This window comes from Aotus nancymaae, unplaced genomic scaffold, assembly GCF_030222135.1.
Source record: "Aotus nancymaae isolate 86718 unplaced genomic scaffold, 86718_ANA_hifiasm-v0.15.2.pri h1tg000009l, whole genome shotgun sequence".
Taxonomy (NCBI): Eukaryota; Metazoa; Chordata; class Mammalia; order Primates; family Aotidae; genus Aotus; species Aotus nancymaae.
Genome location: NW_026988420.1, coordinates 11,252,086 through 11,280,008, shown reverse-complemented (window position 1 = coordinate 11,280,008; position 27,923 = coordinate 11,252,086). Strand labels below are relative to the sequence as shown.

General features: G+C 40.4%; 1 protein-coding gene across 4 annotated transcripts in view; it reads right to left on the bottom strand.

Moving 5' to 3' along the window:
• Positions 1–27,923, bottom strand: part of LRCH1 (leucine rich repeats and calponin homology domain containing 1) — a 212,739-nt gene that overhangs the window by 59,521 nt on the left and 125,295 nt on the right. For all 4 annotated transcript variants that reach the window (XM_012465166.2, XM_012465163.2, XM_012465165.2 and 1 more), the window contains exons 3-9: positions 27,661–27,787; positions 13,118–13,223; positions 8,664–8,800; positions 6,764–6,891; positions 5,541–5,604; positions 2,474–2,579; positions 34–158 (exon numbers count right to left, since the gene is read on the bottom strand). In XM_012465166.2, coding sequence (XP_012320589.2) covers positions 34–158; positions 2,474–2,579; positions 5,541–5,604; positions 6,764–6,891; positions 8,664–8,800; positions 13,118–13,223; positions 27,661–27,787 — 793 coding nt within the window. The remainder of the gene's footprint in view (positions 1–33; positions 159–2,473; positions 2,580–5,540; positions 5,605–6,763; positions 6,892–8,663; positions 8,801–13,117; positions 13,224–27,660; positions 27,788–27,923) is intronic.

Sequence of the window (27,923 nt, the reverse complement as noted above, 5' to 3'; positions counted from 1 at the left end):
AGTAAAAAATTTAGTTGATCCTGAAAATCTTACCTTAAAGTTCATAAACTCTGGATGGAGACCATCTGCTCTGTCAGTAAACTGGTCTCTTTCTTCTCCTGAGTTGGTGCTGTCACCCAAAAGGGAAGGCTTTGGTTGAAATTCCTGATGAAATTCTCCTATTAGGAAAATAAAGAGAGAGAGGTAGAAAGCGTGATTTCATGAACAGAAGAGCAAAGCACAGCTGATCCTCAAACATTATGTAATCACTTCAAGTCTTCTCTGTTCCCTATTAAGAAGGTATATGAAAAACCCAAGTTTTCTCTTCCCTACAGGGAGGAAAAGACAAAAATAATAAAATAAAATAACCCAGAAAGCCCCAAACTGAACTTAAAAAGCCAAGGCCTCTCTGTGGCTTAGTTCCCTATGAGGGAGATGAGATTTTCTCTTACTTTTTTAAGGAATGGATAAAAGAAAGTATAAAAGAGGGCTTTTTTTTTTGCCCTCAGTAATATGTGAAGATGTATTCCATATTTAAAATTCAACAAATACTGAGCGGCGACTAAGTTGCAGGTATTATGCTAAACATTTTAGGGATTAAACAATCAGCCAAGTCTGACTCCTGTCCTTAGGCAGCAAATCATGTCAAGGAAGAGTGTGGGAGGGGACTAGGCAAGAGCCCCAAATCATAGCAGGAAAAGAAGTGTCTACGAGAAGGGCCACACAGAGCAGCAGCATGCCCAGGTGGGGCAGGTCCGCCTAGAAGGTGTTCCAGGGGAGGTGGAGAGCAAAAGGAGCACCGTGCGGACTCTTCCAACTGTCCTGAAGACTAGAAAGAGCCACACTGGGCCACCCTTTAAACACTCTGAGCCAACGCAATACCCACATCTAGACTAGCGGGGGAAGACCCACTGGTAACAAATTCTGTAATTCTTTCATTTGAAAAATCTGCCTAAAATACTACCTCCTACAGTGCATAGTATTACTACGTTTATATGAATTCATAAAGTGGCAGTTATATTTGTATATAAAGCATACAGCTATGTTTTTGGACAACATATGGTTCCCATGGTAATCTCAGGTAAACAGAAACGCTAAACTTAAAAATCTAGGTGTAAAAAGTAAAAGGAAACACTAAGGTTTGAGTGAACTTAAACAGCTCTCCTATCTCTAGTAAGAGCATATTCCAACTATTTACAAGATGTTCTGTATATTATTCATTATTCTGTATATTGAAGATATATTCTGTATTCTGTATATTCAAGTTCTGTATATTCTACATTATTCATACATTGAGAAATTGTCTCTGCCAGAAATCAGTAACACTAAATGTCTGTATTTTCCTTAAAAGTCACTGGGAAACAGGGGTGGTGAAAAAATGGCCATAAAGTTACCCAATGAGGGCTTTTAATCAAGATATGAAATGTATTACAAGGATCTCAAAGGCACACAAGATAGAGTGTTTAGTGGTCATTTGATGATTATGAAAGAGCCCGTGAATTTGAGAACCACATAGGACCTTTGAGATCACCTAATCTAATCATCTCATTTACAGGTGAGGGAATCAAGGTCATCTGACTGGGCCAAAGTCAAGTAGCTTCTTGAACACACACCTCACCTACATTTCCCACCCTCACATGCAGTGAGCTGTGTCCATAGGAGGAAGTCAGGCTTATCAGTGATGGGCACTCCTTCCAGGCCCAGTCCATAAAAACCTCCCATGAGCAAACCTCCACACTCTTCTTCTGGCTTCAAACAGATGGGCAGGGAAGTTTGGGAAGCCCTGTGTTAAAGATGATGGAGTCATGGTATGAAGGAGCTTGGGTCCTTAAATCAACACTCAGAGGGGAGTTGTCTGCCAATCACCAACTCCATCTGAACTTCATTTGGATTGTGTTGAGCCAGTGAGATTTAGGGATCTTCTATGTTACAGCAGCTAGAGTTTTCCTAACAATATATCTACCATATCAACATTTTCTTTCCAATGATGGATTTAAAGAATTAGCCAGGCGTGGTGGCAGAAGCCTGTAATCTCAGCTACTTGGGAGCCTAAGGCAGGAGAATCCCTTGAACTCAGGAGGCAGAGGTTGCAGTGACCCGAGATCATGCCACTGCACTGCAGCCTGGGCAACAGAGCGAGACTCCATCTCAAAAAAAAAAAGAAAAAAAGAATTTTATCTAAGTCTTCAGAATGAGACTAGTCTACTATGTACTGTAGTAAGTAGTACTCCACACACACCAGCTGTGTGACCAATGGCAAGTTACTTAAACTCTCTGAGCCTTGGTTTTCTCACCTATAAAATGGAGATGATTAGAGCATCCATCTTAGACTTTTAAATTTTAAATGAGATCAGCTTCCCAGATGGAACACAGTGCCAGGTACACAGTAAATACTCTATAAAGATGATCACTGCCATATCTGTGCACAGCTTATTTTAAACATAACATTTGAAACTGAAAAACAAGCACTTTCTCCACGTTTTCATTCTCAGACCTTTAACGGGGCTAAGGCCATGGCACGGGTCCTCCTTGATGATCTGTTCTTCTTCCATGATATTTGACATTGGCACATTGAGGCTAACAGTGTCTTCATCGGAAGGCTAAAAAGATACAGGGCACTGCTTAACTCAAGATAAGTGTTATCAATGTGGATACAGAGAATGCTATGTAATAAAACAACATCCTGTGATTCTTAAGAACATCATATTGAATATAAGTTGCCTGATACAAAGGTCAATTCCACTTACGTAAGTTCATAGAAAGCAAAACTGATACATGGCATGGAAATCAGGATTGAGCGTGTTCTTGGGGTTGGGGTGGGGCTTTCTGGGGTGCTGGTAAAGTTCTGTTTCTTGAACTGGCAGCTGGTCATATGATGTGTTCACATTGTGAAAATTCACGGAGCTAACACTTACGGCTTCTCTGTGTTTTATTCTCTCTGTTTTAAGCTGAAATCTTGTCAGATACTGATAAACAGTTTGGATGTGTGTCCCCTCCAAATCTCACGTTGAAATGTAATCCCAGTGTTGGAGGTGGGGCCTGGTGGGAGGTGTTTGGGTCACGGGATGGGTCTCTCAAGAAGGGCTTGAGCTGTTCTTGCTATGTATTCGCGCGAGATCTGGTTGTTAAAAGTGTATGGCACTTCCCCCATTGCTCAACCCCATCCCGTTGCTTCCTTGCTTCCACTGTCACCACGTGACACGAGGCTCTCCCTTCACCTTCAACCCTGACTTCTGAGGCCCTTGCCAAAAGCAGTTGCTGGGCACATGCTCTGTGTAGAGCCTGCAGAACTGTGAGCCACCTAAACCTCTTTGTAAATTACCCAGCCTCAGGTATTTCTTCACAGCAACACAGGAAGGAACTAACACAGGTGCCTGTCTTATTTCTCTATTTTAGGCTGAGGAAGCTGCATCACATACATAAAAGTGCTAAACAACTGTAGTAGTTGAAAGGGACTGCTCTGTGTGATGTTTGGAATAAAGGGTTGGCTTCATATTAGAGTTAGTTCTCTCTGAGGGTTTCTTTCCCACAGTAGCTGATGAGGTGTATTCAGAAAACTATATTTGGAAATATGGAGCCTGGTTTATTTTCCTATGTCTCCATTTTACTGTTGCTATTTAGGGAACAGCTTTCCAAATCTCAAAAATCAGGAACCTCCACAAAACACATTCCAGAAGATTGTGGCTTGCTCCTAAATTCTTGAGGCATGGCTTTCAGAGTCTGTTCTTGTTTACTTTTGGACATATACACACATTGTTTAGAAACTGGCAGAAATCAGACACGCATTTCATTCATTCAACAAATATTCATAGAGCCCCACACTTTCTTTCCTGTCTATCTTGATAAAAAGAGGTTTTTACGTTCTCATTGACAAATGCTAAATCAATCAATGGCAGCAGCCAAAGAAAAAGAACGAGGTAGAATCCCTGAACCCCACAATGTGATCTGAATGGGAAGATCATCTGACCATAGATGGAAAAACCTTTGCCAAACCAAGTGAAAATAGGAAGCTACATAAGATAATTCTGAACACTTATCATTCTAAAAAATAAATTTCTTGGAGCTGTTCTTAGGAAATGAGGCTGCGATGTGAGACAAGGACAGGCCAATGGGAAGATGTGAGCATTTTATTCTGTTGAATGGAATCTTTTCTGTATTTATTACCTTCTCTTTCTACCCACCTCTCATCTTAAACAATTAGCAAAATTCCAAAGATATGCATCTAATTAAAAGGCACAGAATAAATCCTTGGGCTTCTTCTAGAATGATATTAGCAGCCTACTTATGCTTAAGTAAGAACAAAAGGATAATGAAGTTCTTTATGTAAAGTTTTATTAAGGAGCTTAATCAGCCTTAGAAGACAGATAAAGCAGAGTCTGTTTAACTTAACAGAAAATATGCTTAGGGTGAGTAACTTCTGAAACAATGGTCCATTTGGGAGGACTTAGGAGTTGAAGAGCATGAATTAAAATGCAACTTTTAAAGCAATGTGTTTTGGATCCCCTCTCTCCCACCAACCACAGTAAACTATTGATCTGGCTTCCTGTGGGTTATTTTCTTTTATTGACACTGGCCTTCTCTGCCTACTAACTCTTCTTTCTTTAAAAATTTTCCAAATTAGAAGGATTATTGAAGATGAAAATGCTCTTATCTACCTTAGCTACCTATTAAGTAACTTATCTACCCATTAAAACTCAAAGACTTGAGGAGAATTATTCCTGGAGTCATATATAGAAAAAAATGTGAATTTCTTAGATGGGGTAATTGGTCTATTAACTACAATTTGAAAGAGTATTATAATGTTTCAAAACTTAGTAATTACAGAAAGTCAGTAACTTCCCTCAAGAAAAGAACACCTGATACTTTTCCTACCATTCCTTTCTAGATCCCTGAGGCCAAGAAGCTCCATTTAATGATACATTAGTGTTAGAGTTGGGGAAATCTAATAGACTACATGTGAGATAATCAATCAGTTATCAAAGCATTGTTTATAACCACAATAGGAAGCTCTACTGTGTGGGGCCTGTTACCTTACAAGTAAACCAAATTTTATCCAATTATCTGAACAGAACAGAACACAATCTAAGAGTTCCAGGAAAACATCGTTATAAAAACTATAGCTACTAATAAATGGATTTCCTGTGGGTAAACTACTAAAGCAAAATGTACACTTGGTTCCTTAACATTTATGCATATGTATAACAATGTTTTTCTAAATTACTCATTACTGAAAAATAAGTATATTTATAAAAGTGCTTCGGGGCACTTGCATAACTACTTAGCCACTTTGTGATATTTATTAAGCATTCAATAATATTTTAGATAATGTGTGGAAGAGGAAGCAGATACAGACTCCACTCTTGAGGTATTTACAAAATATTAAAGACTCAGAATAAGCTAACAACAGCTAATATTTATATAACAGGATTTCAAATTGTTTTTACGAATATCACATACTCTCATACAAATGAATCAATGCCCTTTAGTGGAAAGGAGTTCAATGAACACTGGTAGATATGTCTAGAAGCACAGAAGGAAAAGAATCTGATCACTAACTTTACCTCGGTGGCAGATAATCGCTTATCTCCATTATCACTTCCAACTCCCGAATCAGAATCCTTCTTGCTGAGATAGATGCCATCAATATTGAATTCATTTAAAAAAGATTAAAATCACAAAGATCACACCAAGAAACATCAATTTATATTCTAATAATAATTTTGCTATGCAAATTTTTATTATTACCGTAAGAGAACAAATCAGTCTAACATTAAAGAACATTAAGACATGGACCTAATGAAAATCAGACAGTAGCACAGTCTAAACAAAGTACAAGATAAAATTCTTTGTGTTCAGGGTTTCATGGATTTATGCTCTAACCAAGTCGTTTGTTCTTAGATATCAAGGTGTTTCTTAAAAATAGTTACCAATGTTTTTATTGTATTGAATCTAGCACATAAAAAAGTAATAAACCACATAACTGCTTTTACCCCTTATGTTATGAAATATGGCTGCTTTCAATAATTCTGTAAAGTTTTATCCAGGGATTAAGTATATTTGATAGGATCTTTGCAAAGATAAAACAGTAGATATGTATTTTAAGCATTATATAAAAGTAACATTAGGATAGTCCGAAATTTTAAATGTATTTATTTAGCAAAAAGTGAAGGAAAAGATTTCTGCAGTGAAGAACCTGCATTTCTACAACTGTGTTCAGTGTCGGAATTTTGTTTTTTGGAAGCTCAAGGCTTAATATATGCCACAAGAAGCCCTAGCAAGTGTGAAAGGATTCTAACACTTCCATTTGAAACAGGAAGTGGCAAAAAAACTACATTTACTTCATTTTTAAAAGACCAAAAATAAAGCCTTCATTGTTTTCTTAACATTGTTTCTGGAGGCATATTCAACATTAATAATTGCTAAAATGGCATGTCTGGGCTCAATATTGTTATTCTGATAAGTAAAAAATATCCACATTTGTATTCTAGATCTTATTTGTAAGTATATGCACATTTACTCAGGAAGAACTGATTAATGATTAGGAGACAGTAGATGATATTTGAGATATACCAAAATATTCTCAATAGCATCAGTTTTTTATTTCTATCCCAATGGTTTTTCAACTTCTAGTTATAAATATGAATTAGGCGAGTAAAGCAACTTGTTTTGTTTTGTTTTCTGCAGATACCATGGTGACTTAAAACAGATTTTTGAAGAAGGCTACCCGGAAGGCCTTGGCGTAGGCAAATTTTAAACTGGGGCTTTGAGTGACAGCATGACTCACCTGTCTTCCACGTGCTGGTGTAAATGTGGCCTCTCCATGGTGTGGAGATAGAGGGAGTCAGCTGTCTTAATCTGGCATGCTTGTATGCTCAGATATTTAAATATGTGAACTTTGCCCTTTGTGCAAATCTATAAAGAAATTAATAATCATATTCATTTTTCAATGACAAAACAAAATGTAAGTATCAAATCCTTACTCTGTATATTTCAATTTTCCCAATTTCATTTAATTTATAGTAAATCTGTCCTTTCTAAAACATATAAGAATTTTGGGAATCATTCCCTCCAAATTCAACTTTGAATAGAAAACCATGCTTAAGCAATTTCCAATTTTTTTCTTGCATTAAACTATAAAACTCTAACATAAATGTATTCAAGTATAAACAGTGTACAAAGTATAAAGTCAGATGACTGGCCTGGTGAAATTCCAATTACAAAAGATGAGAAAAGCACAATTATTTTCAAGCCCATAGAAAGCAATTCAGAGTCTAAAAATAACTGTAGATTTAAGAAGCTGTTAAATTATTTAAACAGAAAATAAACTTCAAAATATTTACATGGTTAAGCATCTGAAAGAATAGTACTTCATTTTTCTCTCATGCAGTTTAATATTTGAGCTTGAGACCTATCTCTAAATAATCAATAACCATATTTTAAGGTGTTTAAATTCCATTTTCCAGCTAACATTCAAATAAGAAATATGTGGAGGGCAGAGTGGCTCATATCTGTAATCCCAGCACTTTGGGAGGCCGAGGCAGACGGATCACTTGAGGTCAGGAGTTCGAGACCAGCCTGGCCAACATGCTGAAACATCGTCTCTACTAAAAATACAAAAATTAGCCAGGTATGGTGGCAGGCACCTGTAGTCTCAGCTGCTCAGGAGGCTGAGGCAGGAGAATCATTTGAACTTGGTAGGCAGAGGTTACAGTGAGTCAAGATCATAACACTGCACTCCAACCTGAGTGACAGAGCGAGACTCCATCTAAAAAAAAAATCCATCAATCAATCAATCTACTCCATGAAAAAGTTTCAAATAAAGTGATAAATAATGAGACATTTAATTCTGGAGTTGGAGTGATTAGCATAGTGAGCCAAGTGCTGGTGAATAGATTTGATGCAGCGGAAGACAATTTATTGCAGTCAGATCCACTCAAGGGTTCACTGTGATTGTTTATAATCAAGTTTTATACAGTATTATTATTTTCAGCAGAGAATCAGAAAACTGGCCTTTGGAGAGTTGCTTAAGCACAATTGATAGCCTTGGGAATCAGAAAACAATACCCCAAAATGAAGGCCTCAGAAGCAAGAGATTTTCTCTGACCTCTCCTGCCCTCCTGTCTCTCGGTCCCATTCTCCCCAGGGGGAGTCTTAGAAACTTGAATCCCTCTTCCCAAAGCTGGTCCTAGAAACCAGAACCCCTTTTCACCAAGGCCAGCCATAAGACTTCAAAATATTACTTGAACTTTCCCTCTGCCTTTCCGTGTAAAAACTGGCCATAAAGAAATTATCTGACCTCTCTTGTTTGACAGTAGGTCATAAGAACCCCCATTCCAAAGAGGGTCCTGCCCCACACCCAGAAAGAAGAAATGATCCTCAGAGAGGCCACGAAGAATCCAGACAGACAGGCCCTGCTAGGTTTGGTCCAATCATATTTCTACATGGCTGTCCATACTTTGTAAGCATACAAATGGACAATTTCCCCTGTATCTTAGGGTCTTCACTCTGGAGGCTTCCATGCACATGTTAATAAATTTTGCATGCCTTTTCTCTGATTAATCTGCCGCTTGCCAATGATTAGTGATTTTCAGCAAACTTTCAGAGGATAAAGGAGAAATTTCCCTTGGCCCCTAGAACAAACAGCACATCCCATGGGGCAATGGCTTTGCTGCAAGACCCCTCACCTGTGCTGGAGGAGACTGCAGAGGGTTATTCTCAAGTAGTAACACTTGCAGCTGCTTCATCTCTCTAAAACAAATTGGAATCACCAGCACTTTGTTGCAGGAAAAGTCAAACTTTACCAAGGGAAGATCTACTAGTTCTAAAATAATGGAAAAAAGAAAGAAAAAAAAGATTAAATGGCTAATCATTCAAAAGTTAATGTTCGGCATCTCAGGAAAAATACAGCTGAACATAATCAAAGGCAAGTTGTACATGAGGAATACGTGGTATGTGTACACAACATTTTACCAAAGACGGAAAATCTTCCATTGCGTGCCCCAAAAGTTTTAAACTGTTGTTAGTTCGGATAAAAACTGGAAACACTTGACATTTACAATATCCATTGTTTAAAAATACTTTTTTTTTTTCAGCAAAAGAATCACGCAAGCCACATCACACAGGACATGTTTATGTTTTAACTTTAAATTGTTTCCCAGTAGCACTGGCTAGCCCATGAGTAATATGTTAATTACAGAATATTCTTATCTAATCAATGTATCTGGGCTGGCATTTTCCCAGAACTAGCTACACTAAATATATTCCTGAGTTTTTTAACTGCATTTCAAAAAACATATGTTTTCTAATTCAAAATTTTCTGACGACGGGCCCTGTAATTCTGGTATGATGAGACTTTATTCCACAGCTTTTAAAAAGTCTTCTGTAGCTCCACTCACAAGAAGGAACATTACATTTAGCTTAAAGTCCCACCCAGTGGCACAGTAAACACTCAGTAATTTCAAGCATTCAAACCGACATGGGCAGCTGCTAGGAATAAAGTCAAATATATTCCACAGAGCAAAGAGGCTGAGCCACGCCAGACATCTAGGGTGATGCAGGCAAGCCACTGAGATCTCTGTGTCGGGGGCTAGGAAGGGTCCACTCCAGAAAGAGGCCCGGCAACTTTTGTGATGGGATCTATTAAGGGATGGAATATTGTGCTTTGAAACACTCAAGGAGTTCTAAAGTGGAAGGCAGGCAAGAATAGAGTGTATTAGTCCAATCATATTTCTACATGGCTGTGCAGACTTTGTAAGCATACAAATGGACAATTTCCCCTGTATCTTTGGCACCGCCCTGGAGTAAACTTTCACACTGTTTCTCCTCTACCCCTACACTGCTCTTCAATTTTCACTTGACTCAGCTACGTTGGTTACTTCAATTACCACAAGGAAAAGATTCTAGTAACCAGTAGCTCTCTCAGAATTCAAGGCACTCTGGGAATGTAAGGAACTTTCCTTCGTTCATACCTTAGTGAATTATTTTGTCTTAAAGAAAGGAGGAATAGGACTGGAATTCTAGAGAGGAGGCAGAAGAGCATCTAGGGCCATGAGTTCCAAACTCAGGTCCATGACAGGTAGGCTGTGCAAGAGAAACTCAGGAAGTGTATTTTTAAAAGAATACAGACCCCTGGGCCTAAAGCAAAGGAATCTGTATTTTTTAAATTGCCCTGAGTAGTTAGTCCTCACACCCAGCTTGCCTCCCCTCTGGCAGGATGAGGGACTGACCTCAGGCCACACTGGTCCTGGAGGGCACTGGAATCGTGAAAGTGAAAGGATAGGAAAAGCAATATCCTCTTTCACGTCACAGCTTGTGTGTAAGATGGCTAAGAACTGTGGAGATTCCATGACAAGAGGAACACCTCCTAGCTGTTACCCCTAGCAATGTCAACCTATCTCTGAGACAGTTAACTAAAGTTAGGTTGGCAAATCACTGGAAAAATTTAACTGGACTCTGGATCTTCAGCAATGATTTGCCACTTAACATGAAGACTTCAGAGCAAGCCTAGAGGGCTAAGTACATGGAAGACACAGCAGGAGAAAACTTACAGGTAAATAAAATAAATAATGGTTTTATAACGACCATTTCCTTTCTAGTTCCACTTTGGAACACAATTGCCATCATAGTTTAAGAAAGCAAGAACCAGACAGTTTCACAACATAAAACGAAGGAGAAAATGATAATCTTGCAACGGCAGCCCAGGAAAGGTCAAAAGAAGCGGAGCAAGAAAAGGGAGTAAGAAAAAAAAGCAGCAGAAGAACAAACCCCACTCTCTGTCTTCCCACTGCTAAGAGAGGCAATGAATGGCTATTTTAACCCTCTGTTCATTCTAGTCCTAGAAAGAATAAAATATGGTCTTCTTATTGCAGTTTTTGTAGTAAAACACCACAAAGTTGATATGAGTAATTAGGCCACAGTTTTGGTTTTTTTTTTTCATGCTGAGATTGAAAGCATATGAGGAGGGGAATCCAAAGGGAAAATCATACAAGTAAATAGGGAAAGTCTTCACAGTCGCTGCCTGAAAGGATTTTCAATGGTCTTTTGTCAATAGTTCTCCAGAGTGAAGCAAAAAGAAACTTGATATTCAGGAAATTATTTTAAAAAAAAATTTCTAGTAAACTGAAGTTTTAGCTTTGAGTATATTTTTAAAATATCAAAACTGAGAAAATATGGAATAATTGATCTTTTTAAGGGAAAGGAAGGCTTTTAAGGTAAGAGAAGGAGGAGCAGTGAGAGACAAAAATCTAGATTTTGTGAGTATACTTTCTTTCCACGTGTTTTTAAACTATAACAGGCAATTGCAAAATGATCAAATTAATTTTTCCTTTTGAAAATGAGAGTTCAATTATTTGTGACATTTTCAGTGATTAACATGAGAGCTTAAGTTTAAATGAAAGTTTTCTTTAACTCATAAAAGGCTATATGCATATAAACTTGCTGTTAATAAGCTTTCCTTTTGTACTCCCTTAATCCAAATACAAGTTTCATATATTCAAAAAATGAGATTGTACAAGGACGAAATGAAAAATCAATCAATATTTTTAAACCAGGTCATCTCAAGTACTGAAGCAAAAAATGCTGTTTCTAATTCTGCTTCTCTAAAATGCTAGTTAGACGAGAAAGGTGAAAGACGGCAAGTGGACTTGAGCCTCCCATCCGTGAAGCACATCACATTTTGCAAAGCTCTTTCCCTTCCATGAGCTCCATTTTCTTGCCTCATTATGAAGCATTTCAAGCAAAGAGCAAGATGCAGAGACACGATAATTAAAATCAGGCATCCATGAACTGCTCCATCAATGTCAGATCAACCAAATGCTGACGGTTTCCGAATACTACTGGGTTTTGATTTGAGTAATATTTTTAAAAATATGTTTGAAATCGGCTATGTCTAGAGACCTTAACCAAAAACAATGGAAATCAATGTGATCTCTGAAAACCAGAGTATGCTTAGGAAAAGGCATTCAGAGTTCCAGACTCATCCATTCATTCCTGAGCCAGGTCCAAATCCAAACACAAAATTCAGATCCACTCCCCGCTACGAGGCTGGCTTCATAGTCTAAATGGTCCACAATTTTCTGAATAAATATACATATCTTCCCTGAACCCAGTACACTGTACCAGACAGACATACCATGGAAGCCCATGGCTGCAGAGCAGGGCTGTCTGAGGTCTCGGCATTCGTGCTGAGTGGCTGGGAGCCATGTCTCAATGCTGAGGCTCTGCAGCCACCATTGGTGAAACTTACCAAAAAAAGACCACCAGTGAGACATGAGTCCAAATATCACTCCGGCAGAGGCAGCACTCTTACCTCAGAACAGATTCTAGACACTAGGGGTTCCCAACCAGAGTTCCCAGATCCCCAAAGCTAGAAATCCTGACAGCCAGGATCTGTAGAACAAAGCATGTCCCCGAAATGTCATGTTCCAGAATGTCACATACCCATACCCAAAACAATTGATGTCACCCCTGCGATGGGTTGGCTTGAGTCCTTCCAAAATCCATGTCTTGCAGTCCTAATCTCTGTTACCTCAGGATGTGACTGTATTTGCAGACAGGGTCTTTAAAAGTGTGATTAAGTTAAAAGGACGTCATGAGGGTAGTTCTAATCCACCGGTGTCCTTGTAAGAAGAGGAGATTAGGACACAGACATGCGCAGAGGGGAAACAACGTGGAGACACAGGGAGGAGGAGATGCCACCTACAAGCCAAGCTGAGAGGCCCCAGAGGGAAGCAACCTGGCTGGCACCTTGATCCCAGGCATCCAGCCTCCAAAATTCTGAGATGAAGTTCTGTCATCGAAGCCACCCCTCTGTGGTTCTTTGTTATAGCAGCCCCAGCAAACTAATACACCCAAGCCCGCCACCCTGCCCCACAGCATTACCTAGGGGAATGATTTTGTTGCTGTAGCCCTCGACTAAAATCACAGGCTGAACATCACTTTTTTGTTATCTGAATGTGAAATTCAAATCCTAATTATTAGTAGTAGGCGGGCGCGCGCGTGCGCGCGTGCACACACACACACACACACACACACACACAAAGATCCACCCTGTTCACAAAAGTAAACCAAAAAATAAAATAAAATAAAATAAAATAATGAAAGTCTCCCATTTTCTTCATTTCCCCTCTTTCCTTTTTACCTTGTGGTAGAACTTTCAGGTAATTTCTTCTGACATTCAGTTCTCGCAGAGCTTTCAACTGACCTATCTGCTGGGGCAACGCTGTGATCTCGTTGCAGCTGACATCCTGTATCAAAAGCAGAGAGAGAAATGATAAAAATCTTTTTCCAGGAAATCAAGCATGTCATGTGAAATCTCCTGAAGGAATTTAAGTATCTGGACAGCTACACAGGTGCACTTTTATATTCATCTCCAGGTCCCTAGCATGAAGGCTCAGCACAGAGAAGAAAAAGAAAGTTGAACATTTTCAACTCCCTCAGAGGAGAGAAAAACGGAGAAAGCATGGACATTAGCAGCATTCGGCTACCACTTCACCAGCCTCTGGCCTGCCACTTTGACATGCTTCAAGTTTACTGAATTCTCACAACAAACCCATGAGGCAATATTACTAGCCTAATATTTACAAATCAGAAAAATGAGGCTTGGAAAAGTTTGGCCAGATGCCCAAAGCATGGAAGTGCCAGAGTTAACACTAGAAATCCCACCATGCCTCTAAATAGACTACACTGCATCTTATTTTACCAAACTCTCACATTTTGCGGTGAAAAACTAGGATACTAATGCACTGTTTGGATGCACTATTTATTTAAAATGGAGTTCTTCACCATCGGCTAGAAACCTGATAGCTGACCACCTTGCCATACATCTCACAAGCAATTCTTGTCTTCTTTGCTTTAGGAAGCAAATACTCGGTTCAGCCTTGACTGGAACCCCCTCTTGACACATGCGAAATGGAGGCCTTGACATTTATAATTTTCTGTATTCTTAGGATCTCCCCGAATCCCACTCTTCCTCTTGGCTCTGGGAGTTGTGCTCTGCTCTTCACTCCCCTGCACACCCCCAGCTACTCCTGCAGTGTAGACCAGTGCTCTCTCTTAGCTGGGTGCCATCATCATCTCCTGACTGGTTTCCCTACATCAGTCTCCTCAGATGCACCCTTCAGAAAGCAGCCAGAGTGCAAATGCCACTATGCTGTTCACCAGCTTGAACACTTGCAGAGGCTCCTCAGCAACTGTAAAGTCCAAATCGGGCAGTAATGCCAGTGTCTATGATGAGGTCCATCCATGTCTCCAGCACCGTTTCTCTGAATGTCACTCCTCACAACATATACCCCAGCCATGTTACTGCTGCTGCTGGCAGTTTTCAGTATTTCATAGTTCCCAAACTTGTTCATGCTCCTGCCTGATACGCCAGTCCCCAGTATTGTCCTGTTGTCCCACTGACTCATTTTTAAAGACCTAGCTCAAGCCTCAACTTCTTTTGTGAAATCCTTCATGAGGCTTCCCCCACCTCTCCCACTCTGATCTAACGCCCAGGGAGACTGACAGTTTCTTTCTTTGTGGTCCTTTGGATAGTGTGTTACTATAATTTGCTCACATGTTTGCATTCCCCTTTAAGCCTATGAGCTCCTGGGTGGGAGGGACCATGTCTTATTCATTCCATCCTCCTGGTGCCAAGTAGAGTGTGAAGTATAAAGTAAGGGATCAATAAATGTTGGATCAAACTTCTAAAATCCACTTATGGTAACACTCCAAATACTGTGGCTCCTTCTGTCTCCAGGACCCTAGGACCAAGGATGCTCCAACATACACACTAAATCCCATGCAGGTCCCACCTGGCATCACAGAACAAAAGATACAAATGATTCAAGTGAGATCAGGGCCTTAAATATCCCACTTTACTTTTGAACCTGCAAAAGCTCTCCCCTTTCACCACAGAAGGCAGCAAAGCCTCGTTTCAGAAATCTGTTTCACTTTCATTCAAATAAGATGAACTCATCATTGACTAATCCAGTGAAAACCCCCAGGCTCCATATTTAGACCAGGCTGCACACAACATAGCTGATCCCTCCCCTCTAACCTGGTCTCATCTAAAAGGCTGCAGGTGACCTATCAACCTGTCCTCATCATGATGGGATACCACCCCATGAAGAGGAACAGTATCACTCTTGCTAAAAAGGAGGGAGGCTGTACTCTATAAAGGCTGAGTGTGCACAGTGCAGACACTTTCCTGTACATCACTCTGATGGGGGAGGTAGGGTGACATGGGGTGAGAACACTGGGTGTTCAGTGGCATCACCCATAACTGCTGTTGCTGTATCCCTCCTGGCCCAGAAAAGTCACACAGAAGTTTGAGAAGAACACCTCTAGTGTTTAAAACAAAAACAGAAACAAACTCCACCAGCACATCTGCAGAGACAAAAACGTTAAAGGAAGTAAATACAGCACTCTCAGCCCCTCGCTGAGTCAGTAAATTGCCCTGCCGTTCTGAATGTATTTCCACAGGGGAGAAGAGAATAGTGAAATGCCATCTTTTCCCAATTACTGGGGCATTTGTCCAGTCACAGAAGCCAACAATCGAATCCTTTACATGAAAGCTTTCTTTGCCTTAACTAAGTTACAAATAAGCAAAAGGTGCCATTCCATCCTACTGCAAAAGAGTCCTCACACAAATGGCACACAGGAAATCAAATCATTCTAAGGAACTCGTGACCAGACACAGTCACTTTGGTGATGTTAGTAGGAGAAGTGGGTGTGCTTATGGGGAAGAATTAGAGGGAATTATTTTCCATCTCTAGAGAAAATGGATGTTATTGGCATCTAAAACAAGTTTTTTTTTAAGTCTGTGAGTGATAGCACAAGAACGACCCTTACATAAATTATGGAAATCACAAATTTTCAATATGAAACTGACAATTTCCAGAAGCTTCAAAAACATAAGGCTTTTTTTTTTTTAAATCTTTCTCTAAAAAATAAGGAGGGATGAGAGGGAAGTAAAAAGACGACTGATATATTTAAGTAGCACGTTATTCACAGCATGACAAGAAACTAAGCTGTATTCCATTTTTTAGTGTGAACTATACTCACCTTGCTCTTTGCTGATCATGCTTGAGTTAGCCAGGAAATCAAAATATGCTGTTTCTCTAAAAGTAAGGTGATTTTTTTTCCATCGTATGTTTCTAACATAATAGCTCTATTAAAAAAAAAAAATCAACGTCCCCTAGTGATATTTGAAAATTTATTTAGCAGTAGGAAAAATGGTCACTCAGTTTACTTTAGAAAGCTTCATGTAATGATAAATACAAGGTTTTTTTTCCTTCTGACTTACAGAACAGGACATCTGTAGACAATCTGAAACACAAAGTCCAATTGTCCACTCACATTTTGGAGGGTATATGGTGAAGGTCAAATTATTTTAGTAGTACTCTGCACTGTTGTCAGCTACTTCCCGTCCTGACAAAATAGTAGGGAGGGAAATGCCCAAGCAGATTTAGCACATAAGTAAGACAACATTTCACGATGGTGTAATCAGCATTGTAGAAAATAGTGCAAAACTCTATTCCCACAAGTCACTGAATCTTGCCACGTTTTAAAGAGGTTTTAAGTTCATCACAAAAATAAAACCCCATGGGTCACTGTCTTAATTAGCTGTGGGTTGAGGAGGAAGAAACAGGAGATAATAGTCTAGGTATTTGGGGATAAAATATTTCTGTTTTGAAAATGTAAAAGCAATATTCCTAGAATGGTCTTGTTCTCTAGAACACTTTTGTTCAAATTCAGCCTAAGATAAGTTATGAATTTTTTAGACTGATTTAAAGAATATATAATTTAGGAAAACGAATGTAAATAAAAACAACACTAATGCCTCATACTTCCGCAATTTGTAAAAATTTATCAGGTTATAAATTCCAGATTCAGTTACTTATTAAAATAGTTAAATGAATCCCTTCTGAATTTTCTATTAGCTCTAAGCTATGTCTTAGAGAATAATGATTCCAAACTTCACTAAAATCATAGCACCCTATAGTTAGTGTTACAATATTACACATACACAGGCAGATCAAAAAGAATTCTCATGAGCATGTCATAAATATTTACTGAATTTATTCTTTTTGATACAGAAATGAATCTAATTATAGTAATATAAACACTCAAGCTTTTTATAGACCAGCCAGTAGTCATTTAGATACAAAACAAAACAGAAATTTTGAACTGTGACTTAACACTCATTTTCCACTGGTCATTGTGTTTAGGGCCCCAAAAGAAAAACTTTAGAAATAAGAGTCTCTCCTCATCACAATAAAAAGAGTCTCTAGAAGTGTTAAAATCATGTTGGAGATTAATATATTTTTGTTACTAAGTGCTCGTTGCTAACTGACCTTCAGAACGCAAAAATAACAAGGATTTAAGTTAGCAGAATACATTCATGAATTATTAAACTAGGTTATGCTCACTTTCAGAAAGTAATATTGTAAAAAAATACTAGAGGTATTTATTTATTTCTTTTTTGAGACAGAGTCTTGCTCTGTCGTCTAGGCTGAAGTGCAATCGCGCAGTCTCGGCTCACTGCAAACCTCTATCTCCCAGGTTCAAGAGATTCTTCTGCCTCAGCCTCCCAAGTAACTGAGATTATAGGTGTGCACCACCATACCTGGCTAAATTTTTTTTTGTATTTTTAGTAGAGACACGGTTTCACCATGTTGGCCAGGCTGGTCTCGACCTCCTGACCTCAGGTGATCTACCCACCCTGGCCTCCCAAAGTGCTGGGATTACAAGCGTGAGCCACCGCGCCCAACCAATTAGAAGTATTTTTTTAAGGAATGATGTCTAATGAAAATCAACATCGGCCAGGTATGATGGTTCATGCCTATAATCCCAGAACTTTGGAAGGCTGAGGTCAGCAGATCGCTTGAGCTCTAGAGTTTTAAACCAGCCTAGAGAATATAAGAAAACCCTGACTCTACAAAAAAAAAAAAAAAGTTAAAAAATTAGTTGGACATCGTGGCATGCACCTATGGTCCGAGCTACTTGGGAGGCTAAGGTGGGAAGACTGCTTGAGCCTGAGAGGTCAAGGCTGCAGTAAGCTTTGACCATGGCATTGCATTCCAGCCTGGGTGACAGAGTAAGACTCTGTCTCAAAAAAAAAAAAAAAGAAAGAAAGAAAAGAAAACCAATGTAAATACTGTAATACTGTGTACTGTGTCAAGATGATCTAGGTTTGAGAAGACGATCTTGGTTAGAGAAGACAGTCTAGGTTAGAGAAGACAGTCTAGGTTAGAGAAGACAGTCTGGGTTAGAGAAGACAGTCTGGGTTAGAGAAGACGATCTAGGTTAGAGAAGACGGTCTAGGTTAGAGAAGACGGTCTGGGTTAGAGAAGACGGTCTACGTTAGAGAAGACGGTCTGGGTTAGAGAAGACGGTCTGGGTTAGAGAAGACGGTCTGGGTTAGAGAAGACGATCTAGGTTAGAGAAGACGATCTACGTTAGAGAAGACGGTCTGGGTTAGAGAAGACAGTGTGGGTTAGAGAAGACGATCTGGGTTAGAGAAGACGATCTAGATTAGAGAAGACGATCTGCGTTAGAGAAGACGGTCTGGGTTAGAGAAGACGATCTGGGTTAGAGAAGACAGTCTGGGTTAGAGAAGACGATCTAGGTTAGAGAAGACGATCTAGGTTAGAGAAGACGGTCTGGGTTAGAGAAGACAGTGTGGGTTAGAGAAGACGATCTGGGTTAGAGAAGACGATCTAGGTTAGAGAAGACGGTCTGGGTTAGAGAAGACAGTGTGGGTTAGAGAAGACGATCTGGGTTAGAGAAGACGGTCTGGGTTAGAGAAGACGGTCTGGGTTAGAGAAGACGGTCTGGGTTAGAGAAGACGGTCTACGTTAGAGAAGACGGTCTGGGTTAGAGAAGACGGTCTGGGTTAGAGAAGACGGTCTGGGTTAGAGAAGACGGTCTGGGTTAGAGAAGACGGTCTGGGTTAGAGAAGACGGTCTGGGTTAGAGAAGACGATCTGGGTTAGAGAAGACGATCTAGGTTAGAGAAGACGGTCTGGGTTAGAGAAGACAGTGTGGGTTAGAGAAGACGATCTGGGTTAGAGAAGACGATCTAGGTTAGAGAAGACGATCTACGTTAGAGAAGACGGTCTGGGTTAGAGAAGACGATCTGGGTTAGAGAAGACAGTCTGGGTTAGAGAAGACGATCTAGGTTAGAGAAGACCATCTAGGTTAGAGAAGACGGTCTGGGTTAGAGAAGACAGTGTGGGTTAGAGAAGACGATCTGGGTTAGAGAAGACGATCTAGGTTAGAGAAGACGGTCTGGGTTAGAGAAGATGATCTACATTAGAGAAGACGATCTGGGTTAGAGAAGACGATCTATGTTAGAGAAGACGGTCTGGGTTAGAGAAGACGATCTGGGTTAGAGAAGACGGTCTGGGTTAGAGAAGACAGTCTGGGTTAGAGAAGATGATCTTGGTTAGAGAAGACAGTCTCGGTTAGAGAAGATGATCTTGGTTAGAGAAGAGTTCCAGTAAGACCAGGCCACACAGTGGAACTCCAGGTAGTATTCATACAAGTGACCTTACCCTGATACTCATGTTTTCAAAAACTTAGTATGGTAATATAGCTTGAGCTGTATTTTTCTAAGAAATCTAGCTTTTTATTTAATTAAATAAAATGCAAACATTCTGACAGAAACTGCAAGCTACTAATAACTAGCCTCCTATCATAAAGTCATTCTCTTTTGTGGAAGTGGATTTTGTATGACTCACTGTGTAATTTTAGGTAATGTCTTACCCTCTCTGTGTCTCTATCAAAAGAAGAGGTAAGGATTAAATAATTCTAATTATCCTCCAACATCAGGAAAGTCCATTTACTAATCAGAGATAATGAAATGATTTTGGTTGAAACACAGATACATAACTAACTGGGAAATGTCAATTTTAATTTCTTAATGGTAAAAAAACCCTCAATGCCTGTGGTCAGAACTCACTGTCTTTAAAAAAATGTGTTCATTTAAACTTGAAACTTTCTCAAGAAAGCTCTGGGATGACAAATTATCACCTTTCAATGCCAGTGTCTTTTTCCAGGGCAAAACTCTGTTGCACAGTTCTCCTAGATTTACAAACACATGGCCGACCCCACTGCTCTTCAGAGGAAAGGCAGAAACGGAAGCACAGAGGGCCTCGAGCAAGCCCTGGTTTCCAATCATGCCACAGAAACTAGAGGTTAGGAGGCGTCTCCAGAGACCATGAATGGACAAACAGCAAGGCGAGCACGTGAATTTATGCCTCCGCCATATCTCCCTCAGAGACTGGAGCACTGCCTGTGCAAACAATGAAGAAGGGATTTTCCTCAGCAGCTGCTCAATACCTTGCATGTCTTTATCAATCCTTGAATCCAGACTCTCCACACAACCAAAGATTTCATGAAAAAAGAATAAAAAATAGCGTATCCAATCAAGGCCAGGAAATGCACCTTCCAACTAGTCATTACTTGAGCCAGGCCTTGTGACAGTTTTGATTATAAAAGCAGGTTTTAAATCAGTGATACTGTGTCCTCTGATGTGAAGGTAAGAGCTGGAAGACACGATTTTCAGACACTGCATGACTTCAGAGAGGACTGAATTGAGAAAAAAAACACTTGAGAGACAGACTATCTCTGGACCACAGCATGTCACCATGTACAGGGAATCAGTGAGAAAACGCACAGATCTTTGGCAAATGCCCCATAAATGGCTCTCAATTTTATTGTGTTCTAATTGTGTTTGTTTTTGCAGCTGCCTGTTAATTATAACACATGGCATTTATACAGCATCGCTTAACAAATATAACTCATCTATCACGCATGATTTAGCAGTAAAAGAACCATGTTTTCAATATGCAACAAGGTTTTAATGAGTAAAATGAGATTTAGCCAACACAAGTCTACAGACCCCTTCTGACTCTTGGTTCCACAGTAACAAAACATTAGTGAGACATTGACCATTTGTACCAAACCATTTTTTTTTTTTGTAACATTTTCCTCCCACAACTTTAATGGAAAACCCACTAGGAGTTAAACCAGGAAACTCCAAAGAAAAAAATCACTGTCCCACTCTATGAGGGGCTTACAGTTTAGGTGAGGAGACAGTGATGTATTGTGGTCTGGACGCTAATTTAAAAACCTGATTTTAGCCAGGCACAGTGGCTCACGCCTGTAATCCCAGCACTTTGGGAGGCCAATGCAAGTGAATCACAAGGTCAAGAGATCAAGACCTTCCTGGCCAATACAGTGAAACCCCGTCTCTACTAAAAATACAAAAATTTGCCAGGCATGGTGGTTGGCACCTGTAGTCCCAGCTACTCAGGAGGCTGAAGCAGGAGAATCACTTGAACCCAAGAGGCAGAGGTTGCAGTGAGCTGAGATCACACCACTGCACTCCAGCCTGGCAACAGAGCAAGATTCTGTTTCAAAATATATATATATATATATATATACATATATATATATACACACACATATATATAAAATCTGGTTTGGACTCCAGCTCTACCTCTTCATAGCATCATGGCTTTGGGTAAGTAATTTTAAAACTGAAACTTACTTGTAAAATATAAAAATGATACCTACCTTGCTGAGTTATTTCGAGACTATATGAAATAATACACGTCATGTACCTAACAGAGTGTCTGGTGTATAGCGGGTGCTCAGAAAATGTGAATGCTTTATCTCTTCCCCTTATAGAAAGCACAGGCAGAGAGATGTAAATGCAGCCTATCCAGACTGCTACAGCAGTGAAGCAACAGAGCGTATAGAAGTCATTCAGAGCAGCCAAGGAGGTCAGAAAGTTCCAGATCATTCCCATCTGAAATGACCCTGAAGAGGCCAGCTCCATGGAGCGAAGATTCCGTAAGTTTTCCTGCACCTGAAACAATGTGGATGGAAATATAACCTGGCCGCTCTTGTTGAGTCAAGGAAAGGACATCTCAGTGTCTCTTTGTGGCTTCTTCATGGGAGGGGGAATAACTGCTTTTTGACATTCCCCCCACAATCTCAAGTGGCAAGACGAGGCAATGACTGAATGAGAATGCTTTAAAAAAAAATCGTATATAATTCTAATAGATTTAAAAAGATAAGACATCGTTTTCCAACTCCAATTTCTTTCACAAATGAGAAAGAACTGCTTTCTGATAGATGACTAAAGTTTTTTGTTTTTGTTTTGTTTTTTTTAAGAGATTGCTAACTCTGGAATGTCATTCACACTTAGAAGAAAAGAGAGTTCACAATTCTGGCCGAGCATGGTGGCTCACATCTGTAATCCCAGCACTTTGGGAAGCCAAGGTGGGTGGATCACTTGAGGTCAGGAGATCAAGAGCAGCCTAGCCAACATAGTGAAACCCCATCTCTACTAAAAATACAAAAAGTTAGCTGGGCACAGTGGTACATGCTGGTAGTCCCAGCTACTTGGGAGGCTGAGGCAGAAGAATTGCTTGAACCCAGGAGGTGGAGGCTGCAGTGAGCTGAGATTGTGCCACGGTACTCCAGCCTGGGTGACAGAGTGAGACTCCATCTCTATACATTATATATGTATACACACACACACACACACACACACACACACACACACACACACACATATACACATATACACATTTGGAATACTCTTAGATGTGAAAAAATTTTAAATATTTCTTCTAAAATAGTTAACAAACAACACTTAGAGCCTAATAAGCTGAGATACTGTCTCAGCACTGGAAGCTCTAGATGGCTTCAAGTATTCTGAATGCTGGAGCGCTCCCGAATCGTGTAACAAGTTGGTTACTTTGTGACTGCAAAACAGAAGCCTCCAATGGCAATTTTTAAATTACTTCCGGCCCCCTAGGGAATTTTTTTTTCCAATTGATAGCCATAGATTACCTATAGCAACACTACTATTCTAAGCAAAAAGGTATGAAAGATAAGTGAGAATGGATGGAAAATTATCTTTTTTTTAGACTGTGACCTTAAGCAAAGCCAGTCCCTCTTTGTGGTTAAATAATGACCACTTAATAAATTTTTACCAACTTCATAAGTAAATGCTTTTTTCCAAACATCATGCTTGCTCATACACGGGCAGGAGAGTGGAAAGAGCACAGGCAATAGAGCTGCCATATCCAGGGGGGTGGTCGCTGAACAGACATCTGGCCAGTCCAATCCTCAATACGCTTTCAGAGTTATGTACATTCTGGATTTCAAAGAGTTAGCATTAAAAAAAGCACCTAAAATATCTCATTAATATTTTTTACATTATATGTGTCGAAGTAATAATACTTTGGCGATTTTAGGTTAAGTAAATGTTATTACAATTAATTTCACTTGCTTCTTTTTTGTAAATGTGTCTACCAGTAGTTTTTTTTATATACTTTAAGTTCTGGGGTACATGTGCAGATCATGCAGGTTTGTTACATAGGTATACATGTGCTATGGTGGTTTGCTGCACCCATCACCACATCATCTACATTAGGTATTTCTCCTAATGCTCTCTCTCTCCCCTAGCCCCCCATCCCCTGCTATTCCTCCCCTAGCCCCCCACTCCGCAGGCCCCAATGTGTGATGTTCCCCTCCCTGTGTCCGTGTGTTCTCATTGTTCAACACCCACTTATTCTACCAGTACTTTTAAAATCACATCTACTGCTTACATTATATTTCCACAGGACCGTGCTGGGTGAGGGTGTTTCAGCTTATGTTGCAATTTAACTACACCAAGGTGACCTTCCATAGGTCATATGCTGTCTTTCTGCCCTGGGTTTCTTCATTCACATTTGGACTAAACGCCTTTTACAATCCCCTATGGCTCTAACATCCTGGAACTTGTGGGTTCAACAGTTTTGCTGGTGGAGAAAAGACACAAGAACCAGGTGAAGACAGACAGTGCTGTCACTAGGATGCAGGGCAGCCCCAGTTAGAGCTGGGCCCAGGACAGGGTGCCCAAGAAAAGAACGGGGTGTCCCTTATAGCCACCCAACAGCCAGTGTGTCCTGACACTGGAGACAACGCTGTCAGCCCTGCAGCTGACAAAGGATATTTGAGGAAAGCCTTGCTTTGGTATAGGGCTGACTCTCAGGCTCAGCACACGTGCCACGTGCTAACAGTCCGCAGAGCCCTAGAGCACAGCTGATGGATGGCATGCGGTGTCACTTACGCCCAAGGATCATGAGACAGAAGCACCTATCAGCGCTACAAAGTTCCAGAAGACTGATCTCACCCATGTGCCACCCATCTGCACGGGAACCCAAATAATGAAAAAAGAAATCAACTTGTCAGCTTTATTCATAATTGGCAAAACTTTCAAGCCACCAAGATGTCCCTAAGGAGGTACATAGATAAACTGTGCAGACAGTGGAATACTGTTCAGCACTAAAGAAATAAAATGAGCCGTCAAGCCATGAAAAAACATGGAGGAAACTTAAATGCATATTACCAAGTGAAAGAAGCCAATCTGAAAAGGCTGCATACTGTATGATTACAACTATCTGACATTCTGGTAAAGGGAAAACTATGGAGACAGTAAAGATCAGTGGTTGCTTGGGTTAAGGAAGAGGGAGGGATAACAGAGGATTTGTAGGGTAGTGAAATTGACACATGTCGTTATACATTTACCCAAAGCCGTAAAATGTACAGCACCAAGAGTGAACATTAATGTAAACTATGGACTTTGGGTGACAGTGATGCATTGAAATAGGTTCACAGATTGTAACAAATGTACCACTCGGGTGGAGAATGTTGATGACGGGGGCGACTGTGCATGTGTGGAGGGTATGTGGAATATCTTTGTACCTTCCTCTCAATTTTGCTGTGAACCTAAAGCTTCTCTTAAAAAAAAAAGGTCTGGGCTGGGCGCGGTGGCTCATGACTGTAATCCCAGCACTTTGAGAGGCTGAGGCAGGCGGATCATGCGGTTAGGAGTTTGAGACCAGCCTGGCCAACATGGCGAAACCTTGTCTCTACTAAAAATACAAAAATTAGCCGAGTGGCACGTGCCTATAGTCCCAGCTACTTGGGAGGCTGAGGCAGGAGAATCACTTGAACCCAGGAGGCGGAGTTTGCAGTGAGCCAAGATCACACCACCGCACTCCAGCCTAGGCAAAAAGAAAGACTCCGTCTCAAAAAAAAAAAAAAAAAAACAAAAACAAGAGTCTGTTTTATTTTTTTTTAATTGTTATTCATATTATATTTGCAAGTCTTAACCCAAATTTTAGCAACCATGGATTCTGTGGCTATCAGGTACCTAAAAGAAGTTACTAAAAGAAAAAGAAGCAGCATATGATCATCACTTTCATCCAAAGCTTACATATAGGAAATCTTTTGTTTCCTAGAACTAGTTAGAATGGCACCTTCTGAGTTATGTGGACAGCAAGATTGAGTCTTCTCACCCCCCAACCCCATCCAGGCACAGCACCTGAGGGTCTTCACAATATGCCCCAGCCATCTTTCCAGGTTCACCTTCCACCATTCAACAGTAACATTCAGCAAGCATCTGCTGAGTGTGCCTATCAGGTGCCATGCACCTGGGATGCAACAGCAAGTAATTAGGTTTCAGGGTGTAGGGGGAGCTGGCACAGAGAAAGCCTAGTAGGAAAACCGTGATGCTATGAAAATTTAGTAATAAATACAGAGTGCTTGCCTTAGGAGCACCTAACTCAGGCTTGGAGGATCTGAGAAGGCTTTTTGGACGAAGTGAGATCTAACTTGGCTAAGAACTAACTAAGAAAGGAGTGGGGAGGAAAAACAGCGCATGATGAAAGAGTGATACGTGCACAAGTCCAGAAGTGAAAATGAACAAGGTGCATTCCCAGAGGGCAGGAACTCCGAGAGCGAAGGGGCCAGTGGCAAGAGATGAACCCGAAGAGGCGAGCAGGGGCCTGACCATAGAGGGCGTCGAATGCTCTGTGAAGGAGTTGCCTGTGGCCTAAATCTAAGGCAGTGGGTGTGAGGATGGTGAGCCCAGCCCCATTCTATCTACCTAGACTCCAGCAGGATTAAACGGCTTCCCACTCCCAAGCACAACATGGACTTCTAGGATGTATTGCCTTTGCACAAGGTGTCCCTTCTCCTTGAATGCTTTCCTTGTCTCTGTCCCTGACTTCTTTTTTCCTCCTAGGAAATCCCACAGGGGCTTATTTAAGGGACCTCTCAAAGGTCTCTTCTCTTCTAAACCTTTCACAACCCCAAGACTGAATTAATTAATCATTCCCTGCCTCATGCACATGCTCCTTGTAATAGAAACTTTAGGGAATGGGGCAGTGGGGGAGTGGGCAGTGTCTGCTCAAATTAATATCTGTCTTCTTTCAGAATTACCCCCTTTGGCAGCAACCTAACGGCCACATCTGAGCAGTGAGACCATGTGCCTTGGGCACAGCAGACTCAGTCAGGGGAGGACATCAGACCAGATCTTGCCTCTCACTTAGAACCCAGGGACGAGAGATGCTAGTAGGTCTCTCGTTAGGTGCTTTACCTGGGAGAACACTGAAACTTGGGCAACCCCAGCCATTGCACGGAAGAGAAAAAGCTGACCAGAAAAATGAACTGCTGCCACGCTCCTTCACACCATTCCAGTGTCTTGTCCTAGTCACTCATGATCTGTGACCAAATGTCTTTATAGTAAGTGATCTGATGGACCCCTCTGCATGTGAACTAGATGGAATGAGTTTTGGACAATGCTGTCAAATCATCCATGAAAAAGACACTTTCTATAGCTCTAATGCCTTTCCATAGCAATTATTCATTTCTAAATTAAAGTCAAAGTGATACTTAGGTGACATGGGCATCATCACTCTCCAAGCCCAGTCCCACTGCAGACATGACTAAGCAATCGCAGCATTCTCTATTTAGGCCTCACAGGCCAGCACCGTGGTGTCCCAGGTAGCCCCAGAGGAGGTGGCACAAAAAACGAAACTTATCGACCATCAACGTTCTAGACTGGAATCTACTGTAAGACAGGTACTGTGCCCTTTAATCACATCAAGCCCTGTGCCTGACACAAGGTCGGGATGGAATAAACCCACACTTGGAGGATAAATGAAGACTATTACCTTCCAGCCTGACTGCTAACTCCTGCCTCTTCCTTCACCTATGTTAGCTCAATGGAAGTTTAGAAAGGATTCATTCTTTCCCAACTTAGAAAAAAGGTAAATTTAAATTAGTAGTGAAACAGCTGAAATAGAACAGTGCTTCTCAGCTTCACACACATTTATAATCCATCTCTGCTCATCTACAACTTGTTTTCTATCCCTGTGGACATGGTCACATTTTAAAGTTACATCGATTTGGAACAATGATTTCTAAAATCTCAACAGAATCAGAGCAAAGTGTTCTATCTTCTGACTTAATTTTATATCCTCATGAAGTGTGACCTACTAACTTCTTTGTAGATTCTTTTGCCAGTTTATCCATAATTTTTTATAAATTTATATGCAATCTGAAAAAAATGTCTAACTACAACATGATAGCCCATAAACTTCAGAAACTACAAATTCTGCAAACTTCAGGAGCTGTAAATTACAGGAAGCCTTTAAATTCCAGGGACTGTGTCTGTTATAGCAAAGTTTCAAAGCTGTTCCTCTCCCACTTAATATCTTTATCATATACCTGCCCTCAAACAACAGAGGCTCCACCTTGTCCAACCGTAGCAAAAAGTTTTTCTGAATACCTTGATAGGCTATGATCAGTCAACCAACAAAAAAGAGCATCTTAAAAATCAATAACATACCAACTCCATTAACTGTTTGAGCTGACCTATCTCTTCTGGTAATGATCCAAGTTTGTTGTTACTTGCGATTAAGACTTTGAGAGGCAGACCACACAGGCAGGCAGGCAGGGCGGACAGCTGATTTCGACTGCAAAGACAATACAACAAGAGCACACGTAAACAGAAAGGCCACTTCATACTGTCTGTGAACCTGTTTTTAACAAGAAAGGAAAAAGGAGTGATCTGAGAAGACATTTTACAAATACAAAAAGTCCAATACATTT